Here is a 27,567-nt window from a genome sequence, read left to right as displayed (position 1 = left end):
GGCTCGCTCTCATGGCCATTATTTCAACTTGGCTTCCTGGAAGAGTCAAAATCTGACTCTGTCAACTAACATGGGGATTCAGTAGTGGCAGGCAACCCTGGAGGTGATTGGTGGTTTGAAGGTGCTCTCTCCATCTTTTTAGCTTAACTTTATTTATTTTAAATTGTCTTATTTTTATATGGATTTTATGCCTTTTATTTGTAAAACTGCTCAGAATCACTTAGATAGTGAGATGGACAGTGTATATGTTTGATTAATAAATAAATCCTCTGCATGGAACTATACAGAACAATTCAGGTGCTGAATAATTCAGGGACTGCATATAACTTCTCACCATAAATGTTGAGGCCACAAGAAGCCTAGGAGTGCCTGAGACCAAAATATTCCCTGTGTTACGAAGTTGAGGGGAGAATGGTATATCCTTATACCATCCATATCCATATAAATGTTTAAACAAATGTTTAAACAAATAAATGGCCAAAAAATTAAGACTGGCACATTAGTTTTAGAATCTTACTAAATGCTGATAAAAAGGTAAGCTTTCCATTGATGTCTGAATTTTTATATTATAGGAACCCTGCATGGCTCACAGGCTTTGCTGATTAGCAGCCTGCATAGCTAAACTTCTAGTCACTTCCTAAGGATTGTTGGGAGCTTCTGCCTAAGGAATTAGTGTAATCCAGGGGTTCTCGAATTAAGAAGATCATATGCACACCCCCCCCAAGGGAAGGACATAACACTTTTCTAGTTTTTATGCAGTAGTTGACCAGTGTTTCTCAACTTTGGAGACTTTTAAGCTATATCGACTTCAGCTCCATAATCTTTATACAATATAGTTTTGGTGGTAAAGTTCACACGTCTTAAAATCCCCAAGGCTGAGAAACGTTATTTTAGATACATAAATAGAGCAGGTGGTAAAGAGCCTTTGTTTCTATCTAATGGAGGGAGGGAATCACAAAGATACATAAGGTTCACAAGGATGCCATGAGCAAAGTATACGTTGTGAACCTGTCCAGTCCAATCCCCTTGGAGCCTTTTAAACTACATTTCCCAGCCATCCCTGAGAAGGCGCAAAATGGAGGGCATCAGATCAAACGTTTCAGGGTTCCAACAGGGAGCGCTATCCCCGCCCCTTCTTTCACGCGACCCAATCCCCGCCTCTCGCCTGGGGACTTCCAAGATGGCAGCGCCCATGAGCCGCGACGTGTGACGAGTAACGGAGGCGATCGCGGCCTGGGCCATGAAGCGGAAGGCCCGTTCCTCTTCGGCGGCTGAGGGCAGCCAAGCCGCCAAGAGGAAAGGCGGAGGAAGGCGGCCTCCGCAGAAGAAGCAGCTTCCGATCGGGAAGCTCCACAAACTCGGGCTGGCGGTGAGGGAATTCGTGGAGGCTGCGGTAGGGCCCGATGGCCATGGTGGCCCGGGGTCCCTTCAGCAGCCGGCCTGCGACGGCCACAGGAATCGACGAGAAATGAGGAGAGAGAAGCGCAAGTTGAAGCGCGGGCGGCGGCGGCGGCTCTTGATCGGAGGCGGGGAAGCCAAGTGCCCGCTCCCCTCACGGGCAGGCCCCGCTAAAAAGAGGACTCCGCTGCCGCCGCCGGTGGGAGAAGAACGAAAAGAAAAAGTGAAAAAGAAGGAGCCGCCGGCCAAGCAACCCCGGAGAGCTCCCTCCGCTACGGCCGAGGCTCGCAAAAGAGCCCTGCTGGCAGCTAACGAGGCGGAGGAGCGGGAGATCCGTCGTCTGGAGCGGCAACTGGGGCTCCACAAGCGTGGCAAGAAGCGGCGAAGGCTCGACCAGGAGTGGGGGGAGGCGGCGGCGAAGGAGGAGGCAGCATCCTTGCCGCAAAGCTTCGCCCGGGACGGGCTGGACTACGTGCTGGAAGCGCTGAAGTCCGAAGCCGCTTTCTCGGACCTCTACGAGAATGGCGATGTGGAAGAGGGAGAAGGAAGTGAGACCGAAGAAGAAGAACGGCTGAGCCCCGGAGAGGACGACGAGGATGAAATGGGAAACTCCGGAGAATCCAGCCCGGAGGAAGGAAGCGAAAGCGAAGAAGAGGAGGCCAGCCGAGAGGCTGCCGGGCAGGCTGCGGGATTCCGGGAGTTGAAATCCACAGATATTAATATTGCCAAGCCTGAAAAACAGAACTGCCAAGCATGGAGGCCTGAGGTGAAGTGGTATAATGGCTGTTGAAGGCTCCTGTCCCCCCCCACAAATGGCAAAGTAGAGAACCAGCTTAGTGCAGTGATTTTGTGGCTGGGAGTTCTAATCCTCCCTGAGGCATGAAAGCAGCTTTGGATCAGACACACACTCAGCCCAACTTACCTTACAGAGATGTTGTTGTGAGAAAGAATATGAGATGGGAGTATTAAGGTCTTTTTTCTGCCTTGACAGTGGTGGGATTCAAATATGTGAACAACCAGTTCTCTGCGTGGATGCTGCTTCCAGAAGTCCATTTGGGGCCTGAGCAACAAAAAATTAACTACTGGTTCTGCCGAACTGGTGCGAACCTGCTGAATCCCACCACTGTGCCTTGAAGTATATATTTTTTAAAAGGTGGAATCAATGATAAAGTAATCAACGAGTAAAATGGATGAGCCCAATTTGAGTCAGTGGCTGAACTATCTTTTAGGAACACACATTGTGAGGTGTACGTTTCTCATCACTGCCTTTGTTAGTTCGAGGTTCAGGAGTGTTGTTATTATTGCATGTTGTTAGTTGTGAAGTCGTGTCTGACCCATCGCGACCCCATGGACAACATTCCTCCAGGCCTTCCTGTCCTCTACCATCTTCTGGAGTCCACTTAAGCTCACGCCTCCTGCTTCAGTGACTCCATCCAGCCACCTCATTCTCTGTCGTCCCTTTCTTCTCTTGCCCTCAACCTTTCCCAGCATTAGGCTCTTCTTCAGTGAGTCCTTCCTTCTCATGAGGTGGCCAAAGCATTTTGAGTTTCAACTTCAGGATCTGGCCTTCTAAAGAGCAGTCAGGGTTGATTTCCTCTAGGACTGACTGATTTATTTTTTTTATTAAAGAGTTTTAGGACTGACTGATTTGATCGCCTTGCAGTCCAAGGGACTCGCAGGAGTCTTCTCCAGCTTCATAGTTCAAAGGCCTCAATTCTTTGGCACTCAGCCTTTCTTATGGTCAAACTTTCACAGCCATACATTGCAAATGGGAAGACATAACCTTGACTATATACACTTTTGTTGGCAGGGTGATGTCTCTGCTTTTTAGTGTGCTGTCTAGATTTGCCATGGCTTTCCTCCTGAGGAGCAAGCATCTTTTAATTTCTTGGCTACAGTCCCTTTCTGCGGTGATCTTTGAGCCCAGGAAAATAAAATCTGTCTCTACCTCCATTTCTTCCCCATCTATTTGCCAGGAATTGAGAGGGCCGGATGCCATGATCTTGGTTTTCTTTATGTTAAAGTTTCAACCCAACTTTTGCACTCTCCTTCTTCCCCCGCAACAAGAGGCTCTTTAGTTCCTCTTCACTTTCTGCCATTACAGTGGTATCATCTGCATATCTTAGGTTGTTGATATTTCTCCTGGCAATCTTAATTCTAACTTTTGATTCATCTAGCCCTGCCTTTCTCATGATGTGCTCTGCATATAAGTTAAATAGGCAGGGCGACAGTATACAGCCTTGCCGGACTACTTTCCCAATTTTGAACCAATCAGTGGTTCCGTGTCCAGTTCTCACTGTTGCTTCTTGACCCACATATAGGTTTCTCAAGAGACAAATAAGATGGTCTGGTACTCCCATGTCTTTAAGAACTTGCCACAGTTTGTTGGCTTTAGCATAGTCAATGAAGCAGAAGTAGATGTTTTTCTGGAACTCCGTAGCTTTCTCCATGATCCAGCGTATGTTGGCAATTTGATCTCTAGTTCCTCTGCCTCTTTGAAATCCTGTCTGTACTTCGGGTAGTTCTCGATCCACATACTGCTGGAGTCTAGCTTGTAGGATTTTAAGCATAACTTTACTAGCATGTGAAGTGAGTGCAATGGTGCGATAGTTTGAACATTCTTTGGCACTGCCTTTCTTTGGAATTAGAATGTAAACTGACCTTTTCCAATCCTGTGGCCACTGTTGAGTTTTCCACATTTGCTGGCAAATTGAGTGTAGCACTTTTACTGCATTGTCTTTTAAGATTTTGAATAGCTCAGCTGGAATACTGTCACCTCCACTAGCTTTGTTGTTGCTCAGCTTTCCTAAGGCCCACTTCACTTCACATTCTAAGATGTCTGGCTTGAGGTCAGTGACCACCTCATCGTGGTTATCAGGGATGTTAAGCTCGTTCTTGTATAGTTCTGTGTAATTTTGCCACCTCTTCTTAATCTCCTCTGCGTCTGTTAGGTCCCTGCTTTTTTGGTCCTTTATCATGCCCATCTTTGCATGAAACGTTCCCTTCATCTCACCTATTTTCTTGAAAAGATCTCTGGTCCTCCCTATTCTATTGTTTTCTTCTATTTCTTTGCACTGTTCATTTAAGAAGGCATTCTTATCTCTTCTAGCTATTCTCTGGAATTCTGCATTCAGTTGGGCGTATCTTTCTTTTTCTCCTTTGCCTTTCGCTTCCCTCCTTTCCTCAGCTATTTGCAAAGCTTCCTCAGACAGCCATTTTGCTTTCTTGCATTTCTTTTTCTTTGGGATGGTTTTAATTGCTACCTCTTGTACAATGTTGCGAACCTCTGTCCATAGTTCTTCAGGCACTCTGTCTATCAGATCTAATTCCTTAAATCTGTTTGTCACCTATACTGTATATTCAACAGGGATACAATTTAGTTCATACCTGAGTGGCCTAGTGCTTTTCCCTACTTTCTTCAGTTTAAGCCTAAACTTTGCAAGGAGAAGCTCATGGTCTGAGCCACAGTCAGCTCCTGGTCTTGTTTTTACTGACTGTATAGAGCTTCTCCATCTTTGGCTGCAGAGCACATAGTCAATCTGATTTCTGTGTTGACCGTTTGGTGATGTCCATGTGTACAGCCGTCTCTTGGGTTGTTGGAAAAGAGTGTTTGCTATCACCATCGTATTCTCTTGACAAAATTCTATCAGCCTGTGCCCTGCTTCATTTTGTACTCCAAGGCCAAACTTGCCTGTTATTCCGGTTATCTTTTGGCTTCCTACTTTAGCCTTTCAATCCCCCATGATGATAAGGGCATCATTTTTTGGTATTAGTTGTATAAGGTGCTGTAGGGCTTCATAGAACTGGTCAATTTCATCCTCTTGTTGCATAACTGATTATCTAAAAGGTTTGTGCACTAACATTCTCATTGCTGATAATATACAAAAGGTAGATGCATTTTCATTGCTAATCATTAATTTGTTTAATAAAACAACTTTACCTTTTTTATATAGAATTCTAACCAAGACGCTGCAAAGTACGTTCCTCCTCAGATGCGAATTCCCAAAGAGACAATAGATTCCAAAAAGAAAGAAGAATTAGAAAGACTAAAGAAAACAGTGAAAGGTCTGATTAATAGGTAATACTGAAATTGTGCTAATTTCCATACTCCATGAAAGCATGGAGACCTCACCTCATTTGCACAAGTCTGATTTGTTTTCACCCCTGTTTTCACTCATCAGAACTGGCTTAGAATCATAGAGTTGGAAGGGCCTATAGAGTCCAATTTCCTAGTCAGGACAAAAACCCAAAATAAATCCCAATAAATACAACTTTGCTTTAATACATCCAGCTCCCCACCTTCTCTTTCAAGTTGCTCTTACAGGTAGAATATTTTTCTCCTAATCTTCAACCAGAACCTCCCTTTAAAATTAATCTCTATATGAGTTGGGAAGTGGCAGCCTGTCCTTCTGTTTTCTTTCTACAAGCAAAACTTTCTCAGGTATTTTAATCTTTCTTGATAAGACTTGGTTTCAAACCTCTTGATCATCTACACTGCTTTTTTATGAATATAGATCTATTTGTCTTAATCCTTCAAGTACAAGTATTGTTGACTTACAACAGTTTGTTTAGTGATCATTTGAAATTACAATGGCACCAAAAAAGGACTTAATGACCATTTTTCATACTTATGACGGTTGCAGCATCCCTGTGGTCACATGATCAAAATTCAGATGCTTGGCAACTGATTCAGATTTATGATGGTTGCAGTGTCCTGGGTCGTGATCACCTTTTGCAACTTTCTGACAAGCAAAGTCAATGGGGAAAACCAGATTCACTTAACAACTGGCAAAAAAAACCAGTTGCAAATTGCAACAAATTACATGACCATAGGACATTGTAATAGTTATAAATTGAGCCAGTTGCCAAGGGCCCGAATTGGGATCACATGACCACAGTGGAGTTGTGACTATTCCAAGTGTGAGAACCAGATTTTTTTTTCAGCACCATCATTAAATGAATGATTGTAATCTGAGCACTACCTGTTTCATTTTTACGGTAAACATTTCACACAGAATATCATATATTTGTGCACTAAAAAGCCTGGATACGGAAAGATGCCATGCAACAGGAAGTAATGAATATCAAGGAGATTTTCTTTCATTTTTGGACTAAACGTAAACATAAAAAAATGTCTCAGACCAGATTTAGATGGAATGCATATTTACACATTAAAATAAGGAAAATCAAAAAATACATGATATGATGCTTTAAACACCCATGGGCATGTATTTGGAATGGAAGTGTGTAATAGGACTGGCTAATGGTAACATGAAAGTATAGACCTTAATTTTACTCTTTTACTCCCACTAGGTTGAGTGAACCAAACCTAGCCTCCATCAGTGGGCAGTTGGAAGAACTGTATATGACGAACAGCAGAAAAGATATGAACGAAACGTTAACAGATATTCTTATCTCTGCTTGTGTTATGGAATCAGCCGTGCCTTCCAGGCTCCTGTTGGAGCATGTTCTTTTGGTTAGTGTTCTTCATCAGACTGTGGGAATCGAGGTAACTTTTCTTCACAGTTCTTTAATTTGCTATACACAAATTGGGAATGTAGTACAGGTAACTCCTTGACTTACTACCGCAACGGAGCCCAAAATTTACATTACTAAGCAAGACAAATTTTAAGCGAGTTTTGCTCCATTTTACAACTTTTCTTGCCATAGTTGTTAATGAATCACTGCAGTTGTTAAGTTAGCAACGGGTTGTTAAGTGAATCTGGCTTCTCCATTGACTTTGCTTATCAAAAAGTCACAAAAAGTGATCACATGATCCCAGGACAGTGCAACAGTCATAAATATGGTTCAGTTGCCAAGCATCTGAATTTTAATCATGTGACCATGGGGATGCTGCTACATTTGTAAGTGTAAAAAATGGTCACAAGTCCCTTATTTCAGTGCCATTGTAACTTTGAACAGACTCTAAACGAATGGTTGTAAGTGGAGGACTACCTATAAAACCCATTATTAGGCACTAATTATGTTCTGGTGATTTCACAATATCTTGTACCTAGTACCATTAAGGTCTCTTTGAAATATGACTGATTTGAATATTGCTTAGTAGAATGGCAGAATATACAAGAAAAAAATGATTACAAGGAATAGTTATTTAAGCATCAAATGTTAAGATGAAAAGAGGAAGATTTTCATATTGATAGAAAAGTCACTTTTTCCCATTTCTGTAATTCCCAGCACTAACCTTGATTAAATTATTTTAACAATAATTTACTTCTTAAAACTGCTTTGACACTGATTTCTGAGATTATACTCCGAGGTCCCTCCCACATTCTATTCTATTCTATTCTATTTCCAATAGTAAAGATGCTTGGAAAGAAGCTAGACCTAACAAAATGATATTCCACCATTTGATTAAATTTTTAATTGCCTCAGTGGAAGATAATATGGTAAGAGAAGAAAGGTTAATTTTATATATTTCTCTTGTTTTGTAAATTTAACCTCCTTATTTTACCTTAAGTGTCAAATGTGAAGCACTCTTACGGAAACTTACAGGAATAATACAGTAAACCATATTGCTGCTGACAGAACTGATAAGTTACAAAGCTGAAAATGTTGAGTGGGGATCCTGCAATCAGTTTACTTCACAGGATTATTTTAAAGACAAGTGGAGAGGCAAATAAGAATAAAATTCTATTAAATAGAGATAGTTCTCATTTAGTGACCATAATTATAGCAGATTTCCATATTTGTGGCTTGATTTTTTAAAAATGACCTGCCTCTTTTCTTTCTATAAGAATGCCTCAGTCTAGTGTTGGGCTCAGAAGTGATGCTCAAAGAGTTTTTGTGTGTGTGTGTGTGTGTACTCTTACCTCTCTTAATCTTATTTTTTTAAAAAAAAACTACATTTGTGGTAAAAAGGATTGTGCTGCACCTACTTTCCTGAGCTCATCAATATTTTCCTGTGAGGCATTTCAAGTTAAAAAACATAGGCTTAAATGTGCAATGATAGTATCACACAATGCTTAATAACATATCTATGGAAATCCTACAAATTTGAATCAAGTAGATTGCTGCTCTGATGATGTTACCTAATTTGAGTAATGAAACAACCAAGTTCAGAGAGTACCAAGGACCCCTTCATTTCAACCCTGAGCTACAAATATTTTCCTTTATTAATATATATATTGCTAATTAGCGCTATAATTTTAATAAATTTTACAAAGCTGATGCTAATGCCATTTTCTGTTTAGCTAGTTAGTGATTTAGGCTCCCAATACTAGATATGTATATGGTTAGGTTTTCTTTTGGAAATAAATACTTAAACCGGTCAATGCTTATCCGTGGTTTTTTTTGTGCGTTTTTTTTTTTGTATTTCCATGTATGTAAATCTATTCCAGGTCGGTGCTAATTTTTTGGAAACCGTGATGAGGAAATTTGATGATGTCTACAAAAGCAAAGCCGAAGGGAAAGAATGCGAGAACTTGATGACTTTAATTGCTAATTTGTATAATTTTTATGTAGTGCATTCACTGCTGATCTTTGACATCTTAAAGAAGCTTGTTAGCACTTTTTCTGGAAAGGATATTGAACTGATCCTGCTTCTGCTGAAGAACGTTGGTTTTTCCTTGAGGAAGGATGATGCCCTCGCACTAAAGGAACTTATCACTGAGGCACAGAGAAAAGCAAATGCAATGGAAAAGCAGTTCCAGGACCAGTCAAGGGTACGAATGCATGTTTTAAAAAATAGTTTTTAGAGCCGTATTTCTCAGCCTTAGCAGCTTTAAGTTATGTAGACTTCGACTCCCAGAATTCCCCGCCAACTTGCTGGGTGGGAGTTCTAGAAGTTGCATCCACATATTTTAAAGTTGCCAAGGTTAAGAAATGCTGTTTTAAAGCATTCTTATTAGGAGGAGAATTTGGCAGGAGCTTAAATGCATTTATGTTGGAAGAATGCAGTTTGTACTTATTAGTAACCCTCATATGAAGGGGTTTATTTCCTATCTTTGATTAAACATTAAACCTACCCGTATATACTTGAGTATAAGCCGACTCGAGTATAAGCCGAGACCCCCAATTTCACCCCCAAAAACTGGGAAAAATTGTTGACTCGAGTATAAGCCGATCCGCCGTTCTGCAAGCCTCCGCCACCGGCGGAGACTGGATCCGCGCTCTGCAAGCCTCCGCCGCTGGCGGAGGCTGGATCCGCACTCTGCAAGCCTCTGCCGCCAGCAGAGGCTCGATCCGCCATTTTGCAAGCCTGAATACACAGGAATACCCTGTGTGGCCGCGGCTCTCGGGGAAGCCCTGGCTGTCCGCTTCCTCGCTCCACGCTGCCATTCGGGGCCCGCGCGTTCCCCGGGCAAATCGCGGCGCCCAGCAGGCGAGGAAACACGCCCGCTCCAGTCGCCCCCCCTTCCCTCAGGAGACGCGAAGCAAGTGACCGCCCGGAGCTTACCGAGGACTTGCGCGCGGCCGAGGCTTCGGTGCTTCCAGGATCGCGCGCACCTCTCCCAAGCCGCCGCCGTCCGGAGACCTGCCGAAGTTTGGGGAGGTTTGGGGAGGCGCCCAAACCTCCCCAAACGTCGGCAGGTCTCCGTTCCTCCTGCCGACGTTTGGGGAGGTTTGGGCGCCTCCCCAAACGTCGGCAGGTCTCCGTTCCTCCTGCCGACGTTTGGGGAGGTTTGGGCGCCTCCCCAAACCTCCCCAGGTCTCCGTTCCTCCGCGCAGACCTGCCGACGTTTGGGGAGGTTTGGGCGCCTCCCCAAACCTCCCCAGGTCTCCGTTCCTCCTGCCGACGTTTGGGGAGGTTTGGGCGCCTCCCCAAACCTCCCCAGGTCTCCGTTCCTCCGCGCAGACCTGCCGACGTTTGGGGAGGTTTGGGCGCCTCCCCAAACCTCCCCAGGTCTCCGTTCCTCCTGCCGACGTTTGGGGAGGTTTGGGCGCCTCCCCAAACCTCCCCAGGTCTCTGTTCCTCCGCGCAGACCTGCCGACGTTTGGGGAGGTTTGGGCGCCTCCCCAAACATCGGCAGGTCTCCGTTCCTCCTGCCGACGTTTGGGGAGGTTTGGGCGCCTCCCCAAACCTCCCCAGGTCTCCGTTCCTCCTGCCGACGTTTGGGGAGGTTTGGGCGCCTCCCCAAACCTCCCCAGGTCTCCGTTCCTCCGCGCAGACCTGCCGACGTTTGGGGAGGTTTGGGGCAGGTCTGCGCGGAGGAACGGAGACCTGGGGAGGTTTGGGCGCCTCCCCAAACCTCCCCAAACGTCGGCAGGTCTCCGTTCCTCCTGCCGACGTTTGGGGAGGTTTGGGCGCCTCCCCAAACCTCCCCAAACGTCGGCAGGTCTGCGCGGAGGAACGGAGACCTGGGGAGGTTTGGGGAGGCGCCCAAACCTCCCCAAACTTCGGCAGGAGGAACGGAGACCTGCCGACGTTTGGGGAGGTTTGGGGAGGCGCCCAAACCTCCCCAGGTCTCCGTTCCTCCGCGCAGACCTGCCGACGTTTGGGGAGGTTTGGGCGCCTCCCCAAACCTCCCCAGGTCTCCGTTCCTCCTGCCGACGTTTGGGGAGGTTTGGGCGCCTCCCCAAACCTCCCCAGGTCTCCGTTCCTCCGCGCAGACCTGCCGACGTTTGGGGAGGTTTGGGCGCCTCCCCAAACCTCCCCAGGTCTCCGTTCCTCCTGCCGACGTTTGGGGAGGTTTGGGCGCCTCCCCAAACTTCCCCAGGTCTCCGTTCCTCCGCGCAGACCTGCCGACGTTTGGGGAGGTTTGGGCGCCTCCCCAAACCTCCCCAAACGTCGGAAGGTCTCCGTTCCTCCTGCCGACGTTTGGGGAGGTTTGGGCGCCTCCCCAAACCTCCCCAGGTCTCCGTTCCTCCGCGCAGACCTGCCGACGTTTGGGGAGGTTTGGGGAGGCGCCCAAACCTCCCCAAACGTCGGCAGGAGGAACGGAGACCTGCCGACGTTTGGGGAGGTTTGGGGAGGCGCCCAAACCTCCCCAAACGTCGGCAGGTCTGCGCAGAGGAACGGAGACCTGGGGAGGTTTGGGGAGGTGCCCAAACGTCGGCAGGAGGAACGGAGACCTGCCGACGTTTGGGGAGGTTTGGGGAGGCACCCAAACCTCCCCAAACGTCGGCAGGTCTGCGCGGAGGAACGGAGACCTGGGGAGGTTTGGGGAGGCGCCCAAACCTCCCCAAACGTCGGCAGGTCTCCGTTCCTCCGCGCCCTGCCTGCCTGCTTCTTTCCGCTGCGGAAAGAAGCAGGCAGGCAGGGCGCGGAGGAACGGAGACCTGCCGACGTTTGGGGAGGTTTGGGGAGGTGCGCGCGCACCTCCCCAAACCTCCCCAAACTTCGGCAGGTCTCGGACGGCGGTGGCTTGGGAGAGGTGCGCGCGATCCCAGAAGCACCAAAGCCTCGGCCGCGCACAAGTCCTCGGTAAGTTTTTTTGTTGACTGGAGTATAAGCCAAAGTGGAATTTTTCAGCCCAAAAAGTGGGCTGAAAAATTCGGCTTATACTCAAGTATATACGGTATCTCTTTGTCATCAAAGTGTGTTGGGAGACCAGTAGCAAGATGAAGTGTTCTTCAAGAGAGTAGACAAAAAAAATTTGTCAAGAGAGTAGACAAAAATCAAAAAGATCATATTTCTCTTTTTAGTAGTACAAATGATGATACATGGATGACCTTATTTATATGAGATGAGTGGAAGTGTAAAATATCATAAACATCTCATTATAAATACCTAGCTTTTCAAAGATAAGATTTTCATTATTTCAGGTCTTTCCCCAACAGATTTGTTAAGCTGGATCAGTGTTGTTAGTATTCATTTAGTTGAAGACTGCATCGAAAACTTACTTAAAAGTAATAATTCTTAGTGATTATACTGTATAAAAGCAAGGCTAAGCTTAGACATGTTATGAGTAATAAAAACATCCATCCAAACACTGTAAAATATAACTTCCATGCAGTCATCAGGAACTGAGCTCAGCTCAGGGGTGCTATATTTTTGACAGATTTGAACATCCCCCTACTAATCAGTACTTTTTAAAATTATTAAAATAATAATGACTGGAGAAGAAAGTGAAATGTTTTATTTTGTTGGGAAAGATTTAATATGAGTTATGGAGTTCGGTATAAAATATTGGCTTAGCTGCAGTCTCTTTTTCATATCTCTGTTGGAAAAAAATGTATTTGGAATAATAATGCAGGCCTGTTATATTTTTCAAAGGTTTGCTTTATGTTGGAGATTATGTTGGCACTAAAAAATAATGACATGAGGAAAATTCCTGGTTATGACCCAGAACCAGTTGAAAAATTACGAAAACTGCTGAGAACACTGGTAAAGTAGAGAAAATATTTGTTCCTTTTCAAAAATCTGTATTCTCTTAATAATAATTTTTTTTAATATTATGTAGATTTTGAACCTATTAATATAAAACTGTAGCAAAATAGGTTTGCAGGAGAAAAATTGACTGATAGATTTGTTACTTATTTAAAAACAGCCCTGTGTCAAATAAAACATACTCTTGGATTTTTGGTTATATTTGAATATAGGAAAGATGAACAGTAATCATACTGACCAGTCTTTCAATAGAAATATCTTCTTTAAAAAAGAAAAGGGTTGGTGTGAACACTTTTTTTCCCCTTCAGACACACAATAGTAATTCCGGAAAAGAATCTCAACTTCGTGTATCACTGGAATCTCTCCTCACAGCTGATCAGGTTGGGCGCTGGTGGATTGTTGGGTCCTCTTGGAGTGGCACTCCAATGATTGACAGCAACAAAACTGAACAAATATTGCCTGTGGGAAAGGTAATGGTGCCCTAATATTTTTCTAACAGTAAGGTTTAAATAGTTTCTCAATATATTAACATGAATGAATATGATGGTGGTAAAGTTCCTTGGAAATTGATTTGTTCCAAATCGTGTTCAGTGGTAACTGAAGTACAAAATATTGCATTACATTGTTGGAAGAATGAGCAGGATCTTCCTATTTTTAATGCCCAACTTTTTCTTTTTTTAAAAAAAAATCTACCTGTTTGCTTTCCTTCCAAATCCAAATGCTAAACAGCAAGCAACTGTACTTATTCACTGCCCACAGAATGGTCAGCAATAATCTGCAATAGTTATATTTCGGAAAAATGCCTGGAGTTACTATGAGTTGCAGTCATATAAATTTTCTACATCAAACAATCAATCAATCAATCTGGCTAGAAACACCATTACCAGCATACTAGAGAAGACTTAGCCATGATTTGTTGACAAACATTAACTGAAAGACAACCAGGTAAATCACATTAAGATTTAAGATGACACATGAATGCAGTTTTTGTGTTCGTTACAGATATGCAAAACCTACATTCTATTACACCCCCAGAATGACTACATCAACATGGGCTGGAGAAAAAATAGTATGTTCTGGAATTCTGAAGAATATTTCATTCCCAGAAAAACATCTTGCAATACCTGGAGCTGTTTTTCAAAAGCTCCTATCTAGACCTACTTTGCTATATAATACATAGCTTGGGAGAAGTAATACCACATCAGACTTTGTTAATTTTGCTTTGCTCTTTATTTACCTAAAGCATCGAAGGCATTAATAATTTACATAACATTTCATTCTTAACCCTTCAGGTAAGCTCAAAGATTCTGAAACTCGCTCGTAAGCAGAGAATGAATACTGATATCAGGAGAAATATATTTTGCATCTTGATGACAAGTGAAGACTTTTGGGATGCCTTTGAAAAACTTTTGAAGTAAGTCTGTATTCATTAGGGCAGATGAAGATATTTTCAGGAATGCAAACAAAATCTACCCCCATAATGGCTGCAAAAAATAGACAAAGCAGGATTTCTTCTGCTTAAGACAAAGAAACAGAATAGGAGACAAGGAGCAATATTGCTAACAATAGACTTAGGCAATACTGAAATCTTGAAGTTTTTTCCTAAGAACAGCTAAGCTACATCGTCTGTCTGTGGATCAGCTAGGCCAGTGTTGATATTTATGTACTACGTATGTGAGGACTTGCTTTATGTACTACGTATGTGAGGACTTGCGGCAAAGCATTGTTAAATGTGCTATTGTGGAAGAACTTTGAAGTTTCTGCTGAATAAAGAAATTGAGTCTTCAGCTACAGATAAATTAAGCCACTGACCAAATAGCTTTGGTAATATTTTGTTTAGCAGTAAAAGACACAAAATACTAATAGCATATATATTTATATATTGAGAATTGAGATTTTTGACATGATTATACACCTAGTTCAGCATCTTTAGAAGTTAATTGCACTTTTCTTTTTCTTTTTCTTTTTTGGCTGATACTCTCCCAGGGAATTTTCTATGGCATTATTTATTCTAAATTGCAAAGTTTACTTAGTTGATCTAACTGAAACATAGCTTGGTGCAAAGTAGAGCACTTACGTCCTAAGAAAAGGGTCAGGCAGTTCATCTCAAACTAGAGTAAAATATAAAATGATGCAAGTAATTGTGCATTTTACACTCTTGCATTGTAGTATTAAAGAGTTTTTCATTTTAAATTATTTTAGTACTGCCAAGCCTTTGACAGGAAAGCTAAATCAGGCTTCTTTGGACAGAACAGGTATTGCCCAAGTTAAGACTTTTTTTCTGCCAATTGTTCCTGATTTTCTTTTGTGATCCAGCTCTATGAGAAGAAATATGATTCACTCTTGCCAGACTTTCTGCTGAGACAGCCAGTGAAAGTCTCATTAATGCTGATTATATTTATATAATTAGTTGGATTGAGATTCCCAACACCCTCAATTAGGAATTAGAAAAACTTGGAAGATAGTTTTTCTTTGATAACTGACACTAGTAACTTTTTTTTTCTGTGTCAGGGTGATTATTATTAATCTGGAAAATAAAGGGAGCTTTTTCTTCAGTTCTTTTTATTACCAGAGTATTTAAATGTACATGCAAACTAGACTCTTTCCTATAACCCTTGCATTCTTTCTTCAATTATTATGAACTTTGTACCCACTTCTAGCCAACCTTCAGAAATGCATTTTTTTAAGCATATATACAAAAATCTTTCTCAATAATAATAATTATTATTATTATTATTATTATTATTATTATTATTATTATTATTATTATTATTATTATTATTATTATTATTATGATTTAGATTTAGATTTAGATTTAGATTTAGATTTAGATTTAGATTTAGATTTAGATTTAGATTTATATACCGCCCTTTCCCGAAGGACTCAGGGCGGTTTACAGGATATTTAAAAGAAAGTCAATACAAAAGTTAAAAACAAATTAAAAAGATTAAATGAGACCCTGAGAAAAATAAAAACCCAGTTAAAATTAAAAATTAAAAAATTCTCAGCCTGGGCCAGAGAGCTCGAAGAGCCAGGTCTTCAGGTCCCGGCGGAATGAACGGAGGTCGGGGGCAGTCCTAAGCTCCGCGGGCAGCTGGTTCCAAAGGGCAGGCGCGCCCACTGAGAAGGCCCTACCCCTGGGTGTTACCCGCCGGCAATCTTTAACCGGCGGCACCCTGAGAAGACCCTCCCTGTGGGAGCGCACTGGACAAAGGGAGCTTGAATTAGAGGAATTCCTGGTGGAAGATGAAATCCAACATATCAAAAATTACCCAGATAGAGAAGAAAAAAATTGAAATATAGATAAGTTGTGGTTTTTTTCAAACTAGGCAACTTTAAGGTGTGTGGACTTCAACTTTAAAATGTATGGATTTCAGTTCCCAGAATTCTCTATATATTAATTGAAGAATTCTAGGCTACCAAAAGTTGCCAAGTTTGATCAACACTATACTTCTGTTGTAGAAGGGACTAATTATAATAGTTCTTAGGCTGGCAAAACGTATTTTTAAAATGTTTCTATATAAGTTCAGAAAACAGGATTTTCATTATGACAATTTATGCATTAGGCTTAAGCTTAAAGATCAACAGGAGAGAGAGATAGTCCATATCCTCATAGATTGTTGCCTGCAAGAGAAGACTTACAATCCCTTCTACGCATATTTATCTGCCAAGTTCTGTGAATATGAAAGGCGATTTCAGGTGAGTGAAAAGCTTGTTTTATTTTTACCCAGTTAATACAGTACCTGACATTCTGAGAATAGAATATTTATTTTAGGTCATGAATTTCTGGAAGCAAAAAAAGCATTAAATGCTTCTAAAAAGGTAAAGGTAAAGGTTCCCCCGCACATGCGTGCTAGTCGTTTCCGACTCTAGGGGCCGGTGCTCATCTCCGTTTCAAAGCCGAAGAGCCAGCGCTTGTCCGAAGACGTCTCCGTGGTCATGTGGCCGGCATGACTAGACGCCAAAGGCGCACGGAACGCTGTTACCTTCCCACCGGAGTGGTCCCTATTTTTCTACTTGCATTTTTACGTGCTTTCGAACTGCTAGGTTGGCAGAAGCTGGGACGAGTAACAGGCGCTCACTCTGTTACGCGGCACTCGGGATTCGACCCGCCAAACTGCCGACCTTCTGATCGACAAGCTCAGCGTCCTAACCCACTGAGCCACCGCGTCCCTTTAAATGCTTCTAGGTGTCTGTAATTCTCCCCCCCCCCCCCCGCATCCAAAAAGAAACCCTGATGTGAAAAAGCTACAGAGCTGAACTGTGCAATATTTTGTGTGCAGAAGAGCTCAGCATTTCTACAGTTGGAGGTTTCAGACTAATTTCAGAAGGGTGCTGTTTTCCCTTTACCCCAAATCTCAACTCTCTTTTCGCATTCCTAAATATATTATAAAGGAAGGAAAGGCAGTTTATGTTCTCACCTCTGTTTCAGCCTTCTGAAAAATAAGAGTATAATTTGAGACTAGGGAGAGCAACAAAGCCAATTTATTCCCCTTGATGGTGTTGAATCCTTTCTATTCTAAAAGAAATAGCTGTCTCCTGTTTTTAGTAGGTGGTTCTGGCAAGTGCTTGGAAATGAGGAGATCTCTCCTGTGTACTGTGATTCATTTGTTTTATTTATTTGGTTTTTAGAACTAGAGACTTAATTGGTGATTCTAGGTAGCCTGCAGATAATTGACACCATCTTTAAAACATCTAAAAACCCCTGTTTGGAGGACCAAATTAGATCTACAGTATTACACCATTGCTAGCGCCTAACAGGACTACACATAAATCTAAATCAGAGGCAGCTGAGGTCTTGAGCTCCTGAAAGCTAACAGGATCAGGGCTATAGAAGCCTCAGGAGGGATACTGTTTCGTGGGGCAGGCAAGCAAGAAAGAAGGCATGCCTGCTGAGTCCCATGATGGGACTTGAAGCACACAAAACCTGTGAGATATTATTGCATAGGCATGAAGAATTGGGGGAGAGGTAGTCCTACACATATCCAGGCCCTGTGCACGAAGAGTTTTATCTGTGATCATCAGCACCTTGATTTGCACGCAGAAGCAGTGGCCACTCATTGGCCTCATAGTGGCTGGAAGGACTTCACCCTCCTCACGAAAGATTGTTTTCAGCGGCTGTCAATCTTCAGCGACTTTTAGCATATCAACTGCGAAATAAAAGATAAGAGGATAACAGAGTTGGGAGGGCCCTTGGTCTTCCAGTCCCAACACATCCTTCTAGATGTGCTCTTTGGGGACGTGGTGAAATACCGTTGTGTTATAATGCTTTCCGCTTTTATTTTGTGAATTAGATCACATTCCAGTTCAGTATTTGGGACAAAATCAGAAACTTAGGAAGCCTGTCAGCTGCTGCTTTCTCCAACTTAGTTCATCTTGTGACTCACCTGCTAAAGACTAAATCACTCTCTCTCACCGTCTTCAAGGTAAATAAAATTATTTTTAGAAATGTTTACAGCTCTTAGGCTCATGCATAGTGCAGGCGTGGTTTTGTCTGTAATTCCTCCTGTCAAGGCAGAATATATCACTCGTAAAATCCCAAGGAAAAATATCAGCATGTACTCTTTTTGTGCTAGTTTTCATTTTGCATTGTAGTCCTTAATTTGTGGCCAGTCACTTGATGACAGACTCAGCAAGGGAGCTCTGTGGCCTGTAAAGCACTATTCCAGATTCCATTTCAGACTTATCCTAGCAAATTCCCTCACTTCTACACAATCACGCATGTAAATGATTAGCACACCTGCATTTCAAAAAAAAGGATTTTCAGTACCAGAGCAGAGAGGTAGTGGTAAGATAAGGAGTGCCGGGTGCCCTAGTCCCTGGGTGAGGCCCTTGGTGCATGCCACAGGCAAGTCCTGCTTGGATTTTGTCAGGAAAGATTTTCAGCCCCTGAGCAGAGAGACGTGTGGGGCTTGTGCCAGGCCTCCTAGGGTCTCCCCCACTCCACAGAGCACCCTCCTGCTCCTTACGTAGGAGTCTCTCCATTAACAACCTGGTTATTCCAGCTGGCAGTAACTACCGCAAGAGGTGACCACCTGCAAGAGCCTAAAGCGCTGTTCCTGCCCGTGAGTTTGGTGCTCCAGTGGAGGAGCATCACAACCCGCCTCCAGAAGCGGTGAATGCTCCTCCAACACTGGAGATCTTTAAGAAGAGACTGGACAGCCACTTGTCTGAAATGGTATAGGGTTTCCTGCCTGAGCAGGGGGTTGGACTAGAAGACCTCCAAGGTCCCTTCCAACTCTGTTGTTATTACAGTAGAACTGGTTGATCGATTAACAACAGATCCCATCTCCCTCCCCATCCTACTCCTGTCGTCGTGCTGAGATTGAGTCGTAGTGTTTCGATTCGATATTTATTTATGCTTTTAGTTTGTTTAGTTTTTGTTTTTTGTGGATTGAAAGCCACCCAGAATTACCTTGAGATAAAATGGGTTGTCTATAAATTTTGTAAATAAATAAAATTGTGAGACCATTTTAAGAACTGCAGTTGGGAGTATCAGGATTGTGGTCGATGAGCAAAGCCAGTCAGATGACATCTCCCTTAAAGACTGCTGCTCTCAACAACCGAGATTTCGGTCCCAATTGTGGTTGTAAGTCAAGGACTGCCTGCTCTGACTAATGGAGTGTAATAACTTTAAGGTTTACGTAAACGGCTGTTCATTAGTTAATGAAAATTCTATCACATTCTTGGAAGTTATGTGTGAGTCAGTTTTTTTATGATGGAGTTATGATTACACATTAAACTCTTGCGATAAGTTCAAGCAATTGAAGCCAGCTTAGGGAAATACTGCTGACTTTTCTTTTTCATTAATGTACATCAGATGTACAGTATATCACACTAAGTGATAGTATTTTGAAAACAATTTGATAAATTGACAGTGGGATTGTGCACAGTTTGAAAATGATTTTAAAGGAGTGCTTCGGACCTCATGCAAGCACAGCACCTTCTCTGCTGAGCCTGGGAAGAATCAGGATGATCTAGTAACTAGCAGAGAGGCCTTGTCTTCATGCAAAGCCATCATCCAGATCATTTCTGAAAAACAGACAGACCTAATGAGAGGATTTGCTTTGATCGGATCTTCCCTTTCTGTTCAATTAGGTGATTGAATTCAGTGACTTAGATAAGCCAAAAGTTCACTTTCTGCGCCGGGTGTTATCTGCATTATTCCTAAAAACGGAACAAGAAGATCTCAATCATATATTTGAAAAGTAAGTCTTTCCAAGTATACCCAGTAGGAATTCTCTAGCCATTTTTATAATTAGAAACAGGAATTTGTTTGTTAGTTAGCTTTTAAATTAATTAATAGATCTGGCTGCGCCTTGTGTCAAGAGTTCAAAGCATCTCAGTTCTTCCATTTAGCCCATGGAAACATTTAGTAGCTTAACCCTCCAAGCCGTAAAATAGTGACACGGATAGCCTTCAACTTACACACTTTTTTGCTGAGCAACTGTGCAAAGCTACACTGGCACTGGGGGGGGAGCTTTATGACCGGTCTTCACATTTAAAACCACTACGGCATCCCCATAAACACTTGATCCGAATTCAGGTGCTTAGCAACCAGCATGTATTTATGATGCTTGAAGCATCCCAGGGTCACGTGATTTTGCCATTTGCAGCCTTCCCAGCAGGCTTTCAACTAACAGAATCAAAGGTGGGAAGCTGGATTGGCTTCAGGACTGAGGAAGATTGACTTAACAATTGTGGCACAAAAAGTAAAATTGGGCACAGGTCACTTAACAACCCCCTTGCTTAGCTAGACTCCAGCAGTATGTGGATCGAGAACTACCAGAAGTACAGGCAGGATTTCGAAGAGGCAGATAAAGGATCAAAAGGGCAGGGACCTAACAGAGGCAGAGGAGATTAAGAAGAGGTGGCAAAATTACACAGAAGAACTATACAAGAACGAGCTTAACATCCCTGATAACCATGATGAGGTGGTCACTGACCTCAAGCCAGACATCTTAGAATGTGAAGTGAAGTGGGCCTTAGGAAAGCTGAGCAACAACAAAGCTAGTGGAGGTGACAGTATTCCAGCTGAGCTATTCAAAATCTTAAAAGACGATGCAGTGAAAGTGCTACACTCAATTTGCCAGCAAATGTGGAAAACTCAACAGTGGCCACAGGATTGGAAAAGGTCAGTTTACATTCCAATTCCAAAGAAAGGCAGTGCCAAAGAATGTTCAAACTATCGCACCATTGCACTCACTTCACATGCTAGTAAGGTTATGCTTAAAATCCTACAAGCTAGACTCCAGCAGCATGTGGATCGAGAACTACCCAAAGTACAGGCAGGATTTCAAAGAGGAACTAGAGATCAAATTGCCAACATACGCTGGATCATGGAGAAAGCTAGGGAGTTCCAGAAAAACATCTATTTCTGCTTCATTGACTATGCTAAAGCCTTTGATTGTGTGGATCACAACAAACTGTGGCAAGTTCTTAAAGAGATGGGAGTACCAGACCATCTTATTTGTCACTTGAGAAACCTATATGCGGGTCAAGAAGCAACAGTGAGAACTGGACACGGAACCACTGATTGGTTCAAAATTGGGAAAGTAGTCCGGCAAGGCTGTATACTGTCGCCCTGCCTATTTAATTTATATGCAGAGCATATCATGAGAAAGGCAGGGCTAGATGAATCAAAAGTTGGAATTAAGATTGCCAGGAGAAATATCAACAACCTAAGATATGCAGATGATACCACTGTAATGGCAGAAAATGAAGAAGAACTAAAGAGCCTCTTGTTGCGGGTGAAGAAGGAGAATGCAAAAGTTGGGTTGAAACTTAACATTAAGAAAACCAAGATCATGGCATCCGGCCCTCTCAATTCCTGGCAAATAGATGGGAAAGAAATGGAGGTAGTGACAGATTTTATTTTCCTGGGCTCCAAGATCACTGCAGATGAGGACTGTAGCCAAGAAATTAAAAGACGCTTGCTCCTCAGGAGGAAAGCTATGACAAATCTAGACAGCACACTAAAAAGCAGAGACATCACCCTGTCAACAAAAGTGCGTATAGTGAAGGCTACGGTCTTCCCAGTTGCAATGTATGGCAGTGAAAGCTGGACCATAAGAAAGGCTGAGCGCCAAAGAATTGAGGCCTTTGAACTGTGGTGCTGGAGAAGACTCCTGCGAGTCCCTTGGACTGCAAGGCGATCAAACCGGTCAGTCCTAGAAGAGATCAACCCTGACTGCTCTTTAGAAGGCCAGATCCTGAAGCTAAAACTCAAATACTTTGGCCACCTAATGAGAAGGAAGGACTCACTGGAGAAGAGCCTAATGCTGGGAAAGATCGAGGGCAATAGAAGAAGGGGACGACAGAGAATGAGGTGGCTGGATGGAGTCACTGAAGCAGTAGGCGTGAGCTTAAATGGACTCCAGAAGATGGTAGAGGACAGGAAGGCCTGGAGGAACATTGTCCATGGGGTCACGATGGGTCGGACACGACTTCGCAACTAACAACAACACTTAACAACCCCCTTGCTTAGCAGTGGAAATTCTGGTCCCAGTTGTCATAAATCAAGGACTACCTGTATAAATCTTGTTCATCTAATACAGCTAGTCTTCAATTTGCGACCACAATTGAGCCCAAAATTTCTTTTGTCGAGTGAATTTTGCCCCATTTTTACGACCTTTCTTGCTCCAGTTGTTAAGTGAATTGCTGCAGTTGTTAAATTAGTAACACATTTAAGTGAATCTGGCTTCCCCATTGCCTTTGCTGTCAGAAGGTCACAAAAGGGGATCACATGACCCTGGGACACTGCAACTGTCATACGTCTGAGCCAGTGGCCAAGTGGCCGAATTTTGATCATATATCCTCAGGGAAGTTACAACAGTCATAAGTGTGAAAAACAGTCACAAGTCACTTTTTCCAGTGCCATTGTAGCTTTGACCAGTCACTAATTGAACTATTTGTAAATCGAGGACTACCTGTATTGCTTTTTATTTTTGTATATTTTATTTATATGTATCCCACCTTTATTATTTTTACAAATAACTCAAGGCAGTGAACGTGTCCAACACATCTTCCTCCTCCTGCTTTTCTCACAATAACAAGTCTGTGGGTTGGGCTGAGAGAGAGTGACTGGCCCAAAGTCACCCAGCTGGCTTTCATGGCTAAGGCAGGACTTGAACTCTTGCTTTCCAGCGCAGTACCGTACCCACTGTGATGTTATATTATTGTCTAAAAGAAAATGCAAATTGTTTAAACCACAGTTTTCTTATTTTCTAGGTTGGCTGACAATCCTAAGCTGGGGATGCTACATGAAGGCTTGAAACTTTTTCTTACCCATTTCTTGATGAAAAATATTCAAGCTCACACAGATGTTAAAGAGGGTGCTTTACTAAAAGAGAAAATTGATCTAGTAACTAAAACACTGAAAGCAAAAGAATCAAAATTGAAATTATAATACCAAGAATATATTATAGAGATTCCCTTATGGAAAAAAAGAGAAAATATTTGGGGAATGTGGCATAGGCTATACAGATGTCATTGTTTTATATAGATACTTCACAAAAACATGGACTAATTAAAGTTTTATATTCAGATTTACATGCATATATTTAGCAATATATGCACATATAAATGCTTTTTAAATAATCAGGGATTTTATTAAAATACAAGACAAAATCACCAATGAACATTGGGAGTTTTTGAGCAAAAAATTAAATTTTATTTCAAACATACCTTGATATTTTCTTACTGAACCTCTTTTAGAATACACATAGAGCATTGAATGGCATTTATACATAATAATAAACATGGCCAAGTTAATTTCATATGTCTCATCCCATTTTATTCTTTTTGTAAATTTTTATCTTGCCTTTTTTATCTTGTTTGTAATGCAGAAACTTAAAATTCCCCAGTTTTGCTAAATTACCATTCTGTGTAATTTAAAGATGTATCTTGTACAAACAGTAAATGAGAATATCATGCTTTAATAAAAGTAATACATAATTTTTATATTACTGATTCAACTTACTAATATAACTTATTTATACTAGTAATTCTTCCCTCCCCAGCTCATGTCATTCTCCATCACAGTCTTTTTTTTACAATTCTTTTTCCTTCCTTCCTGTTTTGACTCAAATGTCAACTTTTTAGCAAAAAAAATATTTAATTGCTTCTGGTGTTCCATTTGTTTGCCAATTCTCCTAAACCAAAAAGAATTTTTTCTTTGGAAGTAATGTAGAAAAGTAATAGCTTCCGGCCTCATCAGTAATCTAAATTTAGCCTGGGTCATTTAATCAAAGAGATCAGTATCAAAAATAGCATGGGAATTGTTAAGCGTCCTCGAATGGTGGAAAATGCCACCAATTTTGTTCTTTTATTCACGTTCAAATCACTGCCAGTTCTTCAGGTTATACCAACCTAGAAAACCAGTCATGCAGACCAATACCACTTTTATTACAAGATTATATAACAATGCTTCTCAATCTTGGCAACCTGAAGATGAGTGTCCTTCAACTCCCAACATTTTCCAGCCAGCTTGCAGACTGCAGCATTCTGGGAGTTAAACTCTATACATCTTCAAGTGCCTGAAATTGGGTTATAGTAACCGGATTTTGCAATTCCTAAACTCCCCAAGATAAATTTTATGTATCTGAGGCCCTGCCTAAGCCTCAAGATACAATTCTGAGGCTTATTTTATCTGACAATTGTCTTAGGCAGCAGCTCAATGTCAAGGCATTCCTTCTGCCAGTTACATCAGGAAATTCTAAGGGGAGTTGGCCAGATTGGAAAGTTAGAACACTGGTGGCCTCTCATGTATGTATTAACAGGGTTCTTGGTTAGTTTTTTTTCCCCTGAAGATATTGGCAAAGTTGTTCATTGCTGCCCTATTGGGAAAGTGCTCTTATTACTTCAGTATCATTGTTTTGTGGCCTTGTGTTTTGTAAAAACTCACAACTGTTTATAAGTAGAGATAAAACGTATGTATCAAGATAACTGCCTCTTTGCTTAATCATTTGTAATAGAATACAGCAGTGGTTTTCAGTCTTTTTTCAGGCAGTAGAGTCTGTATAGGTTTTTAAATATCCTGAGTGAAGAACACCATGATTGCTAGTTTAGATGATTTCAGAAGAGGAATACATGGCTTCCAAGAAGACAAGTCCACGGATAGCTGTGACGTCTCCAAATATAGAGGCAGTGTCTCCTGCATATTCCTTGAACCAGCAGCTATAGGAGGGGAGAGAAACGTTGATTTCCTATTTATGGGCTTCCAATATGCAGTTGGTGTGTGAGATGGATGGGCCTCATCTTCTCAAATCAGTTCTGTAATGCTGCCAAAAATACTATGTGGCTGCAGGGGTCCCAATGTTGATCTCAAGTAGCTCAATAATTTGAAATACGTGTAGATCTTTGAATTCTTCTGGAAGATTTGTCAGATAAAACTCAGCCTGTGAATTCAGAAAGCTTACATAGCCCCCTCACACACATGCGCGCATACACACAATAGGAATAGAAATGAAATGATGCTGTCAGGGCCCACATTTCCTAAATTGCCAGTCACCCAGGAATTGGAACTCCAAAATATCTGAAGAAAGTAGTTTGGACACAGCTTTACTTAATGGCTCTTTTAACTCCACTTGGTCCCAGGGAATGCCCGTCTGACCCCTGGGAGAGAGAGGTTTTGCCTGACAGGCCTTGTTTGCAGTGTTAGCTGGCAGAAAGCTGCCTTTAGGGCCCAGCTGGGGCTGTATCAAGATAAGGACCTTTATTCCCCTCCAGCTGAGTAAACCAAAATAAATGGCGCTTCAGTGGTAAATCAAGGCCCTCTTGTTTATGGATGGGTAGTCTCTCCTGAACACCCAGATCCAAGGGAAGGAAAGTCCCCCCCCCCCTTTGTCTGGTTGCACCATAAGCAAAGGTAGTGGCAGGTTAAGTGTCCCTTAAGTAAATGCGAAAGGGAAATGAATAGGTGCAGGTGGGAAGGTATATGTCATGCATTAACCCTTGAGTAAACTGAGGGTGTAAATGATGTTTCTCAGACAATTCTCTGCACTTTATTGCAAATCGAACTGAAGTAGAAGTGAGGAGCCTGTCATTCACGCATACGGACACATAACATGTTGCTGAACAACTAGCCCCAGCATTTCTCATTAATATCTGCTGGCTTAGGGATTTCTAAAAAGTCTTCTAGAAGCCATAAATTTCCTCATATAAGGCAATGGTGGGAAAGCATCTGGTCATTTCCAAGTGTAGGAATAGAAAAGAATATTTTTCACAGCAGGCTACATTCGCATTTCAAGATCAGTAAATGAAAAAGCACAAATTACGAGTCTTGGTAGTGGGTTAACAGAACAGACCATACTGATTAACTATGCTTTTTTACTTATAATATCTTGCCAGTGTTGGTATAGTCCACCTGATTTGCAAAATCACAAACTTCAGCAAATCAGCAGGCATCTATAACAACATTTTATTCCCTACTAAATGTTGCAGTTAAACTGTATAGTCTAAAATTCTGTTGCTGCCATTTTTAATTTTTAGCAACTCATCATAAAGGGATAAAATGACAGGACAGGCACTTGCAAACAGATTCATATCCGTGTTCACAGAATACATTAAATGTGAATCAGCTTTTCCTACATTTGCTTGGCTTGCTGTATGAAAACATTACAGGTCACTATAGCATGCAAATTGAGAAAACTTGCTTAGGTAAACCACTTTTAAGTTAAGTAAGGGAAATACAGCCAGTATATTTTTTTGGGGGGGGTGTTTGCAAATCTGGCCAAGTGCAGTTTACTAAACACAGATAAATTATGGTTTAGGGTGACACATAAATCCAAGCATTGTCTTGCCAATCCAGATTCCATTGGCCATCATGGATAAATCAAATTTCTCAGCATCCACTCTGCCACTGAATTGTAAGACTTGGGAATGACAATGTTTCCTAGCTTCTTTTAATTGCTGAGGAAGAGCACATCCCCGGGGGAAAAGATTGACTTTCTTCTATCAACACAACCTCTAGATGACCCCTTTCCTCCCTACATAGTTCACACACCCACAAGCCAAATAAATCTCTCTTTACACTTTTCTCAAGCAGGTTCACCATGGGGCAGGCTGGGGATTGTTGGTTTAGTTCCCTCATTCTGGAAACACCTGGTAAGGTGTGGAAAGATTTAGAAAGCGAAAGTGTTAAACAAGGCTGCTTGGTAGGAATTTTTCCCATTTTTTATTAGGCGCTCTCTGATGGAAAATAAATTTTAATCTGTCCATTAAAATAAGGATCAGAAAATGATCTTTGGTTTGCCCCAACTAACACTGCCCTAGGACTCTGGAGTGCTGAAAGCATTCTTGAGACATTCTGGGGCATTTTCAAGTAATCAAAGATCAAGAATCCAGCAGCACCTTTTCACCTAACACACTTTTATTAAATGAAAGTGTTCAGGAGCTGCAGAGGCATGGAAGTGGCTAAACTGACCTGGGATTTACAATGGGAAGATGGGGGGGGGGGGAAGAGTGGAAGTCAGATTAGTTATGCAGATGCAAGAGTTTTTGTTTCTTTTTTAAGGAGGGATAGGTTCTGTTTAATTTCTTGTCACAACAGAGGCTGCTGTCCATTTCTTTTCAAGTCTTAATGAGTATACACAATGCACCATTTTCAGTTTAATAGTATTTGCTAGTCCAAAAGGTGGTACTGGACACCTAATTTGGAGCAATCAAGGAATAACCCGCCATTCTTCTACAAGTTTGCGAGAGATCAAAGGCAATTTAAAAATGCAATTTACCCATAAATTGTGGCTTTTACTCTTTGTGTCCTGTTTTTCTTTACAGCAATGAATAATAATCCCCTACACTAAGGGACGCGGTGGCTCAGTGGGTTAGGACGCTGAGCTTGTCGACCAGATGGTTGGCAGTTTGGCGGGTCAAATCCT

The 27,567-nt window shown here is 42.1% G+C and overlaps 1 protein-coding gene across 1 annotated transcript; it reads left to right on the top strand.

The window, feature by feature from the left end:
* The first annotated feature begins 1,166 nt into the window (after positions 1-1,166).
* Positions 1,167-23,650, top strand: NOM1 (nucleolar protein with MIF4G domain 1). The gene is made up of 11 exons (XM_081346540.1): positions 1,167-2,164; positions 5,352-5,476; positions 6,712-6,907; positions 8,757-9,080; positions 12,575-12,685; positions 12,997-13,158; positions 13,981-14,102; positions 16,255-16,387; positions 17,983-18,114; positions 19,787-19,896; positions 22,919-23,650. Exons 1-11 carry the CDS (start codon positions 1,241-1,243, stop codon positions 23,094-23,096), a joined length of 2,517 nt encoding a protein of 838 aa, XP_081202666.1. The 5' UTR covers positions 1,167-1,240; the 3' UTR covers positions 23,097-23,650.
* Positions 23,651-27,567: the final 3,917 nt, after the last annotated feature.

This window comes from Vipera berus (assembly GCF_964194415.1).
Source record: "Vipera berus genome assembly, chromosome: Z".
Taxonomy (NCBI): Eukaryota; Metazoa; Chordata; class Lepidosauria; order Squamata; family Viperidae; genus Vipera; species Vipera berus.
This window is presented reverse-complemented; position numbering and strand designations above follow the sequence as displayed.